We start from the raw sequence: 14,988 nt of genomic DNA, 5'->3' as shown, positions 1-14,988 counted from the left end.
GAAATTCATTCCATGTTCATAAAAGTTTATGGACACTCTTTCTTCATTTTCGACAATTAAGAGATGGGCTGCCGAGTTTAAACATGACCGTACCAGCCTTGAAGATGATCCACATGAAGGACGTACAAAAGGTGTAACAACACCAGAAATCATTGATCAAGTGCATGATATGGTATGGATGACCGGTGAGTCAAATTGCGCGAAATTGCTGAGACTATAGACATTTCAAAAGAACGTGTAGGATATATTTTGCATGAAGAATTGCATATGAAAAAGCTTTGCGCATGATGGGGTGCCGGCTTGTTCATCGCAGATCAAAAACGTGCTCGCATGAAAATCTCTGAACAGTGCTTGGAGCATTTTAACAAGAATAAAACTGATTTTGTGCATAGATTTTTTACTATGAATGAGACTTGGATTCACTATTGCACACCAGAATCCAAACAGCAGTCAAAACACTGGACAAAAGCCAGTTGTTCAGCACCAAAGAAGACAAAGTCGATTCCATCAGCAGGAAAGGTCATGGCATTGATGTTTTGGGATGCTAAAGGCATTTTGTTTATTAATTATCTTGAAAAAGGTAAAACAGTAACCAGGGAATATTATTCCAATCTTTTAACCAGACTTGATGCAAAAATTCGTGAGAAAAGACCTGGTTTGCAGAAGAAAAAAAATAATCTTTCATCAGGACAATGCCCCTGCCCACAAAGGTGTTTTGGCAATGGGAAAATTAAGGGATCTGCACTATGAATTGTTGGAACATCCACCCTATTCCCCAGATTTGGCTCCCTCTGACTTCTATCTTTTCTCCAAACTAAAACTCTTCCCTGTTGGTCAGCATTTTTCTTCAGATCAAGAGGTAACTGCAGCTGTAGAGGGGGATTTATCCCATTTTGGACAGACTGGACGTTCTCTTGAAAAAAGAATCCAAGAACATCAATCCTCCATTCTTCACAACAAACCTGAAAAGTCTGGATTGGCTCAGCACGGGATTGAAACTGACCACAACATCCTTTGGACCAGGACTTGCCCCTTACATAGATCCCGTTATAGGTTTGAACATTTGTTCAAGGAAAGCGTGGAGGCCTTGCTCCATCATCCCAACCTGAATCGTAATGGCTTTATATCTATATCAAAAATCTGGGAAAGTCTAATCAAGATTACTCATTAATTTTTTTTTTTTTTCAATCATGTCTCTACTTCAAAATATTCCGTTCCATACTTAGTGATATAGCATCATGCGGCGTGTTCTATTTTAAATGATCTATTGTTAATATTCTAGCTTGTATTTTTTATAACTGTTCTTGTAATACCACTGAGGATGGTCTGCTATTTCCAGACCGAAATATTTGGTTAATTAAATATATTTCTTGTGTTTACATGCATTTATCATTCAGCTTCTTGTTGAGAGGCTTATACGCTGGTGATAACTAATAATTAAGGAATTGACAGCGTACACTAGAAATATAAATTAAATAAACTTTAATATATACTTTCCGATATTTCGGCAAACATCACGTTGCCATCTTCTTAGGAACTTATTACAAAGACAAGTGCACACAAGTACTACATAACAGCAAATGAGAACCGAAGCTAGGAAGCTAACGTTTTCCTAAAGTCCTGATGGTGCCCCCTGGCAGGCTATATTGGTAGTTCTTGGCCTTTGGACTGAAGTTCTTCTGATAAATGTTTCCCAAATGTGGGGTAGTCTCATGCATCCAGATGTATGGCTTTCTTCCATCTTATTCTATGGCGAGTATCTAGAGCGTGGTCTACAAGCCCAGAGTGGCTGTACTGGTGAAATCGGATGTAATCCTTGTGTTCTGAGATTCTGATATTTGCTGTTTGGCCAAAGTAGGACAGTTTACAGCTGCAAGGGACCTGGTATACACCAGGTAGGTCTAGGGGGAAGTGGTTGGTCTTTAGTGGAGCAGATAAGGGATGCCAATTTTCTATGTGATCTGTAACAGGTGGTCAAGTCATGTTTTTTTAAAATTTTGTTGATTTTTTCTGAAGTGCCTTGGATGTAGGGAATGGTGATGGATTTAGAGTAATCTTTTTTGTGAAGGGGAGGGGATTGTGGGTTGTGGATAACTGGGTTAAGTATTTTTTGGATTCTTTGGGGGGGGGGGGGTAGCCATTGGCTGAGAAAGTGTCACAGATGTGATTTAGTTCAGTGGTTAGGGCTTGATCATTTGAACAGATTATTTTTGCCCTGTTGAATAGTGTCTTAATAACTCCATATTGTTGTGAGGGGGGGGGGGGTGATGGGATTGTTGGTGAATGTATCTGCCTGTATGTGTGGGGTTTTCTATAAACTGAGAAAACCAAGGTTCCATCAGGTTGGCAGGTGACTAGTGTATCTAGGAAGGGGAGGTTATTGTTTTCCTCTTTTTCCATGGTGAACTTGATTCTAGGGTATTGGTTGTTTAAGTGTGTTAGGAAGGAGAGGAGTGAATCCGGGCCATGTGGCCAAATACCGAACACATCATCAATGTAGCGAAGCCATATGGTAGGTTTTTGTGGGGCTGAGATTAAGGCTTTCTCTTCAAAAGTCTCCATAAAGAAGTTAGCCAAGGGTGGGGAAAGTGATGAACCCATGGCTGTCCCCTCTATCTGTTTGTAGAATTTTTCCTACCAAACGAAATAGCCTGAGTTCATTGTAAACTGAAATAGGGCTGAGATATTGGGAGGAAATTTAGCTTGGATTAGCTCTAAAGTTTCTTTGAGGGGGACATTCGTGAATAAGGAGGAGACGTTCAAAACTGACCATTATGTCATTATGTTGGGGTGTAAGGTTTTCTATACTGGCTTTGAAGTGGGCTGAGTTTTTTATGTGTGATGGTGTGTTGCCAGTATAGTGTGAGAGCGCTTTGGCTAAATGCTTGGCTAGTTTGTAAGTGGGGGAATCAATGCCATCCACTATGGGACGTAATGGCACATTTTCTTTATGTATTTTTGGGAGCCCATATATGCGGGCGGAGGGGGGTCTAGAGTTATAGGGTTTCAGTCTGTTGGTAATCTCCACAGGCCAAGAAGTGACCTTCTTAAGGAGCCTATGGAGTTTTCTAATTTGAGAGTTGGTGGAATTATATCCAATAGGGAGGTAAGTGGATCGATCTAATAGTAAAGCCTTGAACTTACCTTGAGCTTACTGTGGTACTCAATCTTAATTAGTCATTAAGATTGAGTACCACAGTGGCATTCCCCTTATCTGCTTTGGTGATCACTATTTCTTTGTTTTTCTTCATTTTCTTGTAGTGACTTGTATTCACTAATGAATAAGTTGGATTTTGGAGGCTTTGCTTTTGTGAGAACACAGGCTACATCGAATCTGATATCGTTGGCAATGTGGTTTGGAACTCGGCATCCAAACCTAAACTACAAACCAACACTGTAGTTAACTTTCTTCAGTTATCTTGAAGCCTGAAGCACTCAACGCTCTGTCACGTGGTCACAACTTCGGCATTGCTTCTAAGAAATTACCGACTGAGGAATTAATGATCCAAATTGAATGTGGGATTTGCCACCTTCCAAACCATTTTAAAAAAAAAACATGACTTGACCACCTGTTACAGATCACATAGAAAATTGGCATCCCTTATCTGCTCCACTAAAGACCAACCACTTCCCCCTAGACCTACCTGGTGTATACCAGGTCCCTTGCAGCTGTAAACTGTCCTACTTTGGCCAAACAGCAAATATCAGAGTCTCAGAACACAAGGATTACATCCGATTTCACCAGTACAGCCACTCTGGGCTTGCAGACCATGCTCTGGATACTCGCCACAGAATAAGATGGAAGAAAGCCACAGTAATACACCGCAGCAAGTTCAAATATGAAAGACTATTCATGGAATCAGCCTCAGCCCTTAGGAACATGCCAAACCTCAACAAATTTGAATGCATGAGACTGCCCCACATTTGGGAAACATTTATCAGAAGAACTTCAGTCCAAAGGCCAAGAACTACCAATATAGCCTGCCAGGGAGCACCATCAGGACTTTAGGAAAACGTTAGCTTCCTAGCTTCGGTTCTCATTTGCTGTTATGTAGTACTTGTGTGCACTTGTCTTTGTAATAAGTTCCCAAGAAGATGGCAACGTGATGTTTGCCAAAATATCGGAAAGTATATGTTAAAGTTTATTTAATTTATATTTCTAGTGTATGCTGTCAATTCCTTAATTATTAGTTATTATCATTCAGCTGTAGAGGGGCATTTTGCAGATCTTACTGAGAACCACTATAGGGATGGGATAATGGCGCTGGAGCATCGCTGGAATAAATGTATTAGTCATAAGGGAGATTATGTTGAAAAATAAAAATAATTTTGAAATTATAAATTCGTTTTTTCATTGCTAGGCTGAGAACTTTTCAGACCACCCTCATAGTTTCTTCACTCCTCCACTAAGCAGGGCAGTGATGTTTCAATCAATGATGATGAAAATCATCTACTATGCATAGGACTTATTGGCATTCCCTCCTGCTAGAGAAGATAGACAAGGCTCAATTTGTCTAAAGCCCAATTTGTGGAAACAGTCCATGCTACGAGAAGATTGGGGTGGGAGAGGCTATGCATTGTGCATCAGCAACCCATAATGTCCCAGCAAGAAGGAAATGCATTATTAATGCACATTAAGATATGCATTTACATTAGTCATTATACTAATCCCACTACAATATCTCTCATTCTCTTATTATTGTTTATTTCTTTAACAGATTACTTATGAAACAGTTGGTCCTGTGCAGATGAAATTTATTAGGTTGTTAAGCAGAGAATCTTACCAGAATTTTACTTACAGTTGTATCAATTCTGTGTCATGGTACAATCAACAGAGTCTCAACTATGATTCTGCTATTAAGTTATTAGGTGATAACAGTCAAGAGTTTAGTACACGTTCATACAGACCTTTAGTTCTCTTTGATGGATGCAAGGTAGGAAGGAATTCTTTAAATATCACTTTTAAAAACTTCATTTTATATATATATATATAGATATAGATATATTTATTTATTTTATTTTTTTTTTAAATTCCTTCATGAAGTATGCAGTTGCAAACAAATATTTGATTTTATCTTAATCCTATATTCTTGTTTAATCCTTTATCCAGGTGTAAGCAAACAAAATTTGCACATGAAGTATCTAGGCTATTTGTATATATTGTATATATTCATAACTAGGCTATTTGTATATATAGACTGATGACTTCATATTGATTGTCATTGTATTCCATAATGCAAAGCACACTTCAGTTCAAAAGTGTGTATATTGTTATTATGGAAAATGTCACTACCCAGACCAGTTTTGACCTTAATTGAAGTGAAAAAAGTAAAACAGTGTTCATCAAAGGCCTCAAGTAGTATAGTAGCCTTACAGTGTTAGAAGAAAGAAAAGACAGATAGTAAGAAAGACATAAGAAAAAAAGTCCCTCATCTTCTTTATATCATCGTGTAGCCAAAGGCTATTATTTTCCTTTTTCGCCAATCTCATGCAGCTTAATAACCAAAAGACCAATTGAAACTAAAATCCAGAGATGACTACCACCCAGGTGGTTAGCGTTATCTAAGTTAACTGCCTTGATTGGGACTTCTGTCTGGGATTGTTCTCCAGTCATCCTTACAGCTGACCATAATACCACGATGAACTAAGATGGAACCATGTGAAAACCTATCATAATAAAAAGAGACAGAATTTTATTTCCCCTGGTAAATATTGCATAATATGGGTAGTTTACACCACCTATCCAAAAATGTGGTAACTCCAATGCTTCTTTCTATAAATTTTCCATAATACAATAACATAAAGAATTTATTATTATTATTATTTATGGCATCTCCATGGAGTCCGAAGACTCATTGCGAGAGAGCCAAATCAGTCATCATACCTCTCCTTGAATCCATTCACCATAAGGGAACTCACAACCAATTCTGGCAATCCATTCCACTCACTCACCACTTTCCACTCAAAAAATCTGGTCTGCACACCCCTACTAACCACACTCTTACACAACTTCCATGGATGGCCCCTAGTTCTCTGACCATTTGTCATATATTGAAAATTTTTATTTGCATCAATTTTATAAAACTCCTTTAATATCTTAAAAGTTTCTATCGTGTCCCCTCTTTTCTGGGTTACAAAGTATAGTCGATCAACTATACTTTGTAACCCACAAACCTTCAAGCTAGAGAGTATAGGTGTATTTGTATTATAGAGAGTATTCCACAGACCTGTCACTATCTTCATCACTCATCTCAATCTTTTTGACCACCCCCTGGTCCCTAAGAAACCCAGGTGACCAAATCTGTGCATAGTAGTCAAGATGTGGCTGAATCATAGCCTTATGAATAGGAATAACAACTTCCTGATCTTTACTTGTTAGCATGTTTTTCAACATACAAGCAATTCATTGACTATTTTACCAACTTTTGCAATATGCCCTTTGAACTTGAATTCTTTGTCCACCATTATCCAAGTCCCTAGCCTCATCAATTTCCTGCAAACCAAATGAAATATGCACACTAAATGAAAAAATGAAAGAACACAAAGAACTGGAGAGAACATGTAAAATGAATGGAAGAAGAAAAACTACAAAAGGAAGTAATTAAATATAAACCTGAAGGGGAAAAGAATGAAAGTATAGTCCTTTAGATGCTGGTATATATCTTGAAAGATGGCTACTGAGAAAATACTAAACATTCAATAGGATGGGCAGTTTGGAGTGCAATCCTATTGAAAACTGCAATCCTTGGAATTTACCATAGAAGAAGACACAGAAAAACTGACAATATTTCCAAAATAAAATAACACCAAATACAGAATGTATCTAAAGATTAAAATCAATAAGAAGGTAGAGAGAAATATAAAACTGAAAAAAAAATGAAAAAAAAGAGAAATGAAGTATGTGTTTCCGTTTGCTTTATACAGAAGCTGAATAAAGCTAATTCACAGCATCAGAAAGGATGATAAACAAGTGCAAGGCATTACTAGTAGTTTTATGCTAAAAATTTTGACGTTGTCGGATAGGATATTAAAGAGTGATCTGCAAGATATGCCATTCAGGAAAGATACATGGGATATAAAATTTGTGCTAAAATCTTTTCAGACAACCTGCCAGTCTATGTAGTTATTGTTTCAGAATGCAACAATTTATTTGAATTATGATCAATATCAATTATATGAGGAACACATGTGAGAGAAGTTGCACATACTAAAATTTACATGGCAGTATTAAAATTGTTACTCATAATATCAGCATAAAGTTTCAAGTTTTTCTAAGTTCCATCTATTCAAAAATCAATGTAGGATGGATCATACAATTATACTGTAAAGCCTACATATGTGAGGGAGCTGGAAATATTAAATATTTATCATTTTCTGGTTAGTATTATTACTCTCAAGGAATGATTATACATTACATGCTTTGAGAGTATTGATACTGGCCACTGAATTAGAAATTTATTTAATACTGTGATGGACCTCCTTTAGTTTGAATTACAGCACGTATATGGTTTGGTTAGATTCCACAAGTTGTTGGAGTGCATCTACGCTACAACATACAGACAGTCCTTTAACTGTCTCAGATTTGACGGAAGAGGAATTGGCTCCGGGATCTATTTTACTAATATGTCTCATATATTCTCAATGGAGTTCAAATCTGGGCTGAGTGGTTGCCAAGGAAGATGGTGGAAGTTGCTATCATGCTTGCTGCACTGCTGCTGAACAACTCTTGCACAATGGAGTGCTAGTAGTAGTGTTGTCCATGAAACAACTGGCACCCTCTGGATGAAAAGTCAACTTTGCAGGATAGACTTCATCGATAACAATGTTCACATTTGCCTTAGAGGACACACAATCTTCCAGCAATATCATGGGATTCGTTTTGTACTATCAAAACATGTCCCCACACTGTGACATCACCTCCAGAACTTTGAGTTGGGTTTAAGAGACAAGGTGTGTTGACTGCTTCATGGGACTATCCTGACACTACTGTAGATTAACTTTCCAGTTCTTTGCAGAAATCATTTGTTTCTGTATAGGCATGCAACTGCAAACACTGATCCTCTTTAATGTGGTGAGATATGGGTTGGGAACAGCCTTCATTAAATGTTTTAGTTAACTGTTGAACACGGAAAGTTCTGTTTGTCCATACAAGCCTTCTCTGACAATGGTGATCTTGTTCCTGACAGACTATATGAAGGACCACAGTTACGCATCTTAGACAGGCAATGTGGGTTATTTTTCCACTGATTAAACAACACCAAGGATATCTCACATTTTGAGAAACTGATCAGTTTTGGTGTTTACAAAATCGTGGCTCAAGCCAGATGGGTACTCACAATAACCCCTTTAACACAAAGATCCTTTATTTTTCCCATTGTGATCAACACTATTGGCAACTATCCAGCAGTATTCTTAAATAGTTGTCTAGAACACATGGTGATGCACATGACCAAGTATTTTGTATGCACACTGCATACCGTAATGTTTTGGTATATCTGCATAAAGGTTTCTAAATTCAGATAGGTATGTGTATGACAGACTTTCATTTAAAATTTGAGATAGAAACACCTTAAATTAAATTATTTTTATCATCTTCATCAATTTCCTGATATGTACTCCTAAGGGGTGTTCAGGCACCTATGCCAGCACTATATGATTAAATTCATTATTATCGATCTCCTATCCACAATTTTCATCCAAATTAGTCTATTACTTGTCAGCACCCCAATATTGTCATATCTAACATTTTGTGCTTCTAAGGTACTTCTGACTGAATTAATCCACCTCAACCTTGGTCTTTCTCTGGGTCTCTTTCATGCCATCTTGGCATCAAACACCTGTTTTGCTAACCTTTTTTTTCACCCATTCTATTTAAGTGGCCAATACCACCTTAGATTACCTCTGTTTACACATTCTTAATTGTTAACAATATCATGTTGCCGGCCGGCCTGGGTTGGCCGAGTGGTCAGCGTGTCTGCTCTCCAGCCAAAAGGCTGCAGGTTCGAATCCCACCGTGGGCATGGATGTTTGTGATTGCCTTGAAAATATCAGTGGTGATGATGGGCAGTAGATGGCATTAGTGTAGATGATGATGGTAGTTGAAGTTTGTTGTAGTTGGTGGATTAAGTGGTGGAGACAGAGAGTTGTAGAGTAGGTGCCCTCCCTCGATGAGTCTTTAGACTCCCTGGAGGTGTTATGTAATAATTATAAATTATAATTATGTTCCTTTCTAATATCTTCATTTTTAATATGATTCTGCCATATGATGACATCCATTCACTCCTCTAATTTTTCTCAAAACTCTCGTATCTGTAGTCTTTGATCAAATGCTTGATTTCTAACTCAGTGCTCAGATCTATAGCTTAAAACTGGTTTGAACCCTCTCTTGTATGCTAGTTTGGTGTTTTGGCTTATCCCCTCTCTTATTCCATATATAACTTGTCATCTTCACTAAAAACTTGTGCCTCAATAGCTGAAATATTTTACTTGTTCTGTAGCCTCTCAATCCAGAATGCATTTGATGTATTCAATGTCTCTGCCTACTTTCATAGTTTTGGTCTTTTTATTGCTGATTTTCATGCCAAATTTGCTACAGCTATTATCCAAGTTAGTTAGAGAATCCTGGAGACTTGCACTAGACCTGTTTAGGAGTACATTATCTGCATAAAGCAAAGAGCTAAGTTTGACATCACCAATTCCAATATTAAGCCTGATGCCAATTTCGTTCATGTTGTAATCCACATAGATGATTAATACAAGTGGAGATATGCATCCTTATTTTATCCCTGATTTTACATCAAGCTAATATACAGCAATCCCTCGATTAATGATGCACCCCCCGATTAGTGCGTCGTTTTTTTCGATACCCAAATTCGCTTAGTGCGTCTATATATGCATCTTAAAAATAAATGTTACAGATTTTAAAAATTTTCGATTTATAAATTTTTTATGGCTAACTATTTTAAAAAAATCACTCACCAGAATGAAATAATTTAGTTACCAATTTGAAACATTTTACAAAGTTATTTTTTAATGGCATACTACACTATTTCCATGTACACTATGTTCTAAATTTACCGCCAAAATTTATGTTGTCTGCTTTACATAGCGCTTTGCTGATCATATCTCGTGCAATTGTTTTCCTTACTTTTTTTATTTTAAATTATTTTCCTAACCTTTAATCATGAGTAAAAGAATTAGTGAGCAAAAAATAGAAGTGTGAAAATGATTCAAAAAGTAATCTGATTGGAAAAAAAACTTGAAATAATAAAGAAAAATGAACAAGGCAAGTCCAGAGCAAAGATAGGACAAGAACACAAAAATGGGTGAATCAACTACTGAATACAAAGAGAAAGGTAAGGCTGCTTCAAGTTCATCCTGCATGCACTCAAAATCAAAGTATTATGATAAGAGAGACTTCTTTTTACATGGATCAAAGATTGTAACCAAAAATGGATCCCGCTAAACACTGGCCTTATTAAATCAAGCATTGTCTCTTTGTAACCTGGAAAGAAAGGGCTATCAATGATTGGAAAGAAGAAGAATTCCACGTTAGTGCTGGGTGATTTGAGCGTTTCAAAAAGAGAAATAGCCTACATAATATTCTAATCACAGGCGAAGCTGCAAGTGCAGATAAGGAGATGTCCAGAGATTTTGAAGAAATTGCGTAAGAAGTGAACTATAGTGATCAACAAATATTTAATGTTTTTTTTTTTTTTTTGAAGCGAATGCCTTCCAAGATTTTTCTAGCCAAATCAGAGAAATCTCAACCTAGTTAAAAAGTCACAAAGTCGAATGAAATTACTGCTAGCAATATGCGTGCCATTTGAAAGCACATTCTTCCACATTGTGCAAATGATTTTAGAGGCTTTTCAAATGAATCTAAGTTAATTAAATCTCATTCTGAGAAGTTGAGTGATTCTGACCTGCTAAATTTAGATGCACAGTGGGAAGATCCTGAAGAATATGAAGACAATTTAATCACTGACAAGCCCAAAGAGGTTTCACAGAAACAATTTGAAAATAGTTTTCTACAATCGGAGTTTTATTATTATTATTATTGTTGTTCCGGGAAACTCCAAGGAGTCGACAGACTCAACGAGGGAGGCCCTAACATCATGTCAAGAACAACTCTTCAACATTCACACAGCATCTATCATACCTTGCCTTGAACTCATTCACGGCCGTAGCACCCACAACAGACTCTGGAAGCTTATTCCACTCATTCACCACTCTCCAAGTAAAAAACCTAGCTCTAACACCCTTGTCAACCACGCTCTTGCCCAGCTTCCATCCATGGCCCCTAGTCCTCCCACCACCAGCCATATTTTCAAAAATATCTTCTGGATCAATTTATAAAAACCCTTCAGTAATTTGAATGTCTCAATCATATCACCCCTCCTTCGCCTATCGTCCAATTTCTGCAACCCACAAATCCTCAACCTATTCTCATAAGGTTCATTCCACAGACCTTCTATCATCTTGGTCACTCGTCTCTGGACCCTCTCCACTTCCTCCCCATCACAAAGAAACCCTGGTGCCCATAACTGAGCACAGAAGTCCAGATGGGGTCTTATCAAGGCTCGATACAGAGGAACAACAACTTGTTTCTCTCTGCATGTTAAAGTATTTTTCAGAAACCAAGCGATTTGGTGAGCTGTTTTAGTCACTTTTGCAATGTGCCCCCTAAACTTCAACTCCCTATCCACCAACACTCCCAAATCCCTGGCCTCATCAGTCTCCTGGAGTATGGTTCCACCAATGCGATATACTGCTGCTATTCTTTTCACCCCATAACCTTACACTTTGCCACTTTAAATTGACATCCATTTTTCCTAGCCCAGTCCTCCAAACTATCCAAATCATCCTGTAAAATTTTGACATCCTGTGCACTCACAATTGCTCTACCCAACTTTGCATCATCAGCAAACAAGTGAACACTTCCTCTCAAATCCTTTCCAATATCATTGATGAACAAATTGAAAAGCAGTGGTCCAAGAACAGAGCCCTGCGGCACTCCACTAGTCACAAGCCGACTTTTAGACTCCACTCCTACATAAACCACTCTCTGGTATCTCTCCTTCAACCACCCTTCTATCCATCTCACCAACCCTATATCTATCCCCATCTGCTCCAGTTTACTGATTAGGGTTCCATGTGGTATCCTATCAAAGGCCTTGGCAAGGTCCAGTAGTATCACTGTAAACCCATTACCCCTATCCAGTTCAGCCGTCACTGTGTTATAGAACGTGAGCAAGTTACTGAAGCATGATCTACCCTTCACAAAACCACGTTGTCCCCCATACAATATCCCATTTTCATCTATCCAATCCTGTATTCTTTTCTTGACTAATTTCTCTAAGACCTTGACAATGATTCCTGATATGCTAATCGGTCGGTAATTTACAACAGCAGTCTTGGAACCACCTTTATGCAGTGGAACTATTTTCCCCTCTTTCCACCCGCTCGGGACTAACGCAGACCCGAGACTCAAATTAAACAAAATGGTCAAGGGTACTGACAATTCTTTAGCTGCTTCTCGTACAACACGAGCTGGTATACCATCCAATCCCACAGATGTATTGACATTGAGGTTCTTGCAAAGTGCTCACTCAGTAACTCAACTATCTCAACTGATTCAGTTACCTTCCTACCATCGGCATTCTTTAAAATCATTCTGCCATGTACATTTTTCCTTTTACTTGCTACATAAATAAAAAACTGTTTAGGATTCTCTTTAGCCCGCATGGCCAATGTTCTTTCGTAATCCTTTTTTGCTTTTCTTACCACACTTGTCACCCTTCTGGCCTGCGCTTTATACCATTCATGTGCCTGCCGGTCACCTTTCTCCTTAACTCCCTCTATAGTTGTTTCTTTTTTTGCAGCTCAAGCTTAATGGTGTTATTCATCCATTTAACCCCTACTTGATTTATTATTCGGACTCTAGGTATACAGTCAGCCATTGCTTCATGCAAGCACTTCTTAACTATCTCCCATGCACTATCAACTTCTAGTCCTTGCAGTTGTACATTCCATGGCACTGAACCAATCAAACTCCTAAGCTTGTCATACTTTCCAGCCCGATAATTCCACATGTACCCTGTCTTAATTGAAAATTCTACACCTTTAGCCACCTCCCAAGTCAAGACCCTATGATCAGTCTCACCAATTGGTGGCAAAATGGTCATATTTATTACAGCCAAATCCTCAGATGTAATTACTAGGTCAAGCACTCTCTGACCCCTAGTATTTTCCATTACATGCTGTCGCAGATAGTTATCCCTTAATAACCGCATAAAATCCAATTCCTTCCTCCCGTGTGTCCTCTCCTCACTCCAATCAATGCGACCATAGTTTAATCTCCCATAATAATCATCCTCCTTCCACTCATTTCTTCTATTTGCTTGTGCATACTGTCACCACCATCTTTTCCATCATCTGGTCTATAGCAGCACCCAATTGTATATTTAGTTCTGCTAGCCACAATCTCACACCAAATGGCCTCAAATGTGCTCTTTTCTCTATCCTGCAATTCAACTTCTATTCTCCTTGGCTGTAGCTCATCAGCTATCATCAACAATACTCCTCCCCCCATTTTATTCTCTCTGTCATTCCTGAACACACTATACCCATCACATTCAATTCCACTGGCTATATCATCTACAGTCAGCCATGTCTCACTAATACCAATAACCTGTGGTCTGGAAGTGCCAACCATGGCCAAAAACTCTTCCTTCTTGTTACTAATACTCCTAGTATTATTGTACATGAATTTAAGACCCCCATTAGCCCCAACCCTACCTTGATGCCTTATATTAACTATCCCACTCTCTGATTTGTTGTCCTTATTTGCTCGGGCATATTATATTCATTCTTACATTCAACTGCCTCCCTAAGGACTGTATATCTACTCCCCCCCCCCTTAACAAATCTAGTTTCCCTGAATTGGCACATCCACTACATTCAGCAACACTTTCTCAAGTCTTCTTACACCATAACCATTCAAATGCAAGCCATCCATCTTATACAGATCCTTTCGCCCATCAAACTCACTCCACACGTCCACAAATTCCACACCACTCGTCATACATAACCCACGCATAAAGTCATTCGCAATTATGGCCCTCCTTTTAAACATTTCACTGTCTTACCGTGGCAAAAGACTAATCATTCTAACTCTCTCACTCTTTTCTTTTGCTACCTAAAACAATTCATTCAGGTCTTCTATCATTTCCATTTTATCTCCTTTCAAATCATTCGTACCAGCCACAACAATCATTTCTTTCACCCTTTCCTTTTGCTCTCTAATAGACTCAGTTACATCCTTTATGGTCGCACCAGGTTGGTACGATTTTGTCAAATCCTCTATTAACACACCTCGTACTAACGAGTGTCCATACAGCACTCTATCCTTCATTTTGTTCATGTTCACATTCATACGTCTATTTTTCCTGTCATACCTTTTATTATTGGTTGGTTCATTCAGTCGACTTTTGTTCATGCACTCTAGCTGCTGTTTTGCCCTTTCTATCACACCATTCAACAATGCGATCTCACTCAATGCATCTATCTCATGTTTTTTATTCTCTGAGAAATCATTAATACTATCATTCACACTTTCTATATTCACACTCTCACATTTCTCATGTACAACCTTGCCTTTTCTTATCATATCCCTATTTTCTTCATTCTGAAGTTTGACAAAAATATCACAATCACGATCCAAAATACATTTCAATTCCTCATTCTCCCTACATTTTCTACACACATTCAATCCTTTATTATCTTCTAACCACACTCCGACTGCCCTCCGCAAAGCGTACATTTCACAGCTTGTACACTGACTCATTTCTTTTATACTACCGTTCTTTAATAAAGATGGTGAACCAGCATTACTGGCCGCCATTTTCCTTCGTACAGGTGCCATACTTATTTGCAACGTGTTTTATGAAATTATGAGTCATAACACACCAAAAACACACAAACAGA

The 14,988-nt window shown here is 38.1% G+C and overlaps 1 protein-coding gene across 1 annotated transcript in view; it reads left to right on the top strand.

Annotated features, from left to right (window-relative positions):
- LOC150098029 (uncharacterized) overlaps positions 1 to 14,988 on the top strand; it is a 995,665-nt gene that overhangs the window by 965,842 nt on the left and 14,835 nt on the right. The window contains exon 42 of the mRNA XM_090406661.1: positions 4,719 to 4,934. Coding sequence (XP_090262787.1) covers positions 4,719 to 4,934 — 216 coding nt within the window. The remainder of the gene's footprint in view (positions 1 to 4,718; positions 4,935 to 14,988) is intronic.

Source organism: Typopeltis vanoorti, chromosome 16 (assembly GCF_054136105.1).
Source record: "Typopeltis vanoorti isolate ZY-2024b chromosome 16, IOZ_Tvanoo_1.0, whole genome shotgun sequence".
In the NCBI taxonomy this organism is placed as follows: Eukaryota; Metazoa; Arthropoda; class Arachnida; order Uropygi; family Thelyphonidae; genus Typopeltis; species Typopeltis vanoorti.
The sequence above is the reverse complement of the archived record's forward strand: the minus strand, read 5'-3'. Positions and strand labels throughout refer to the sequence as shown.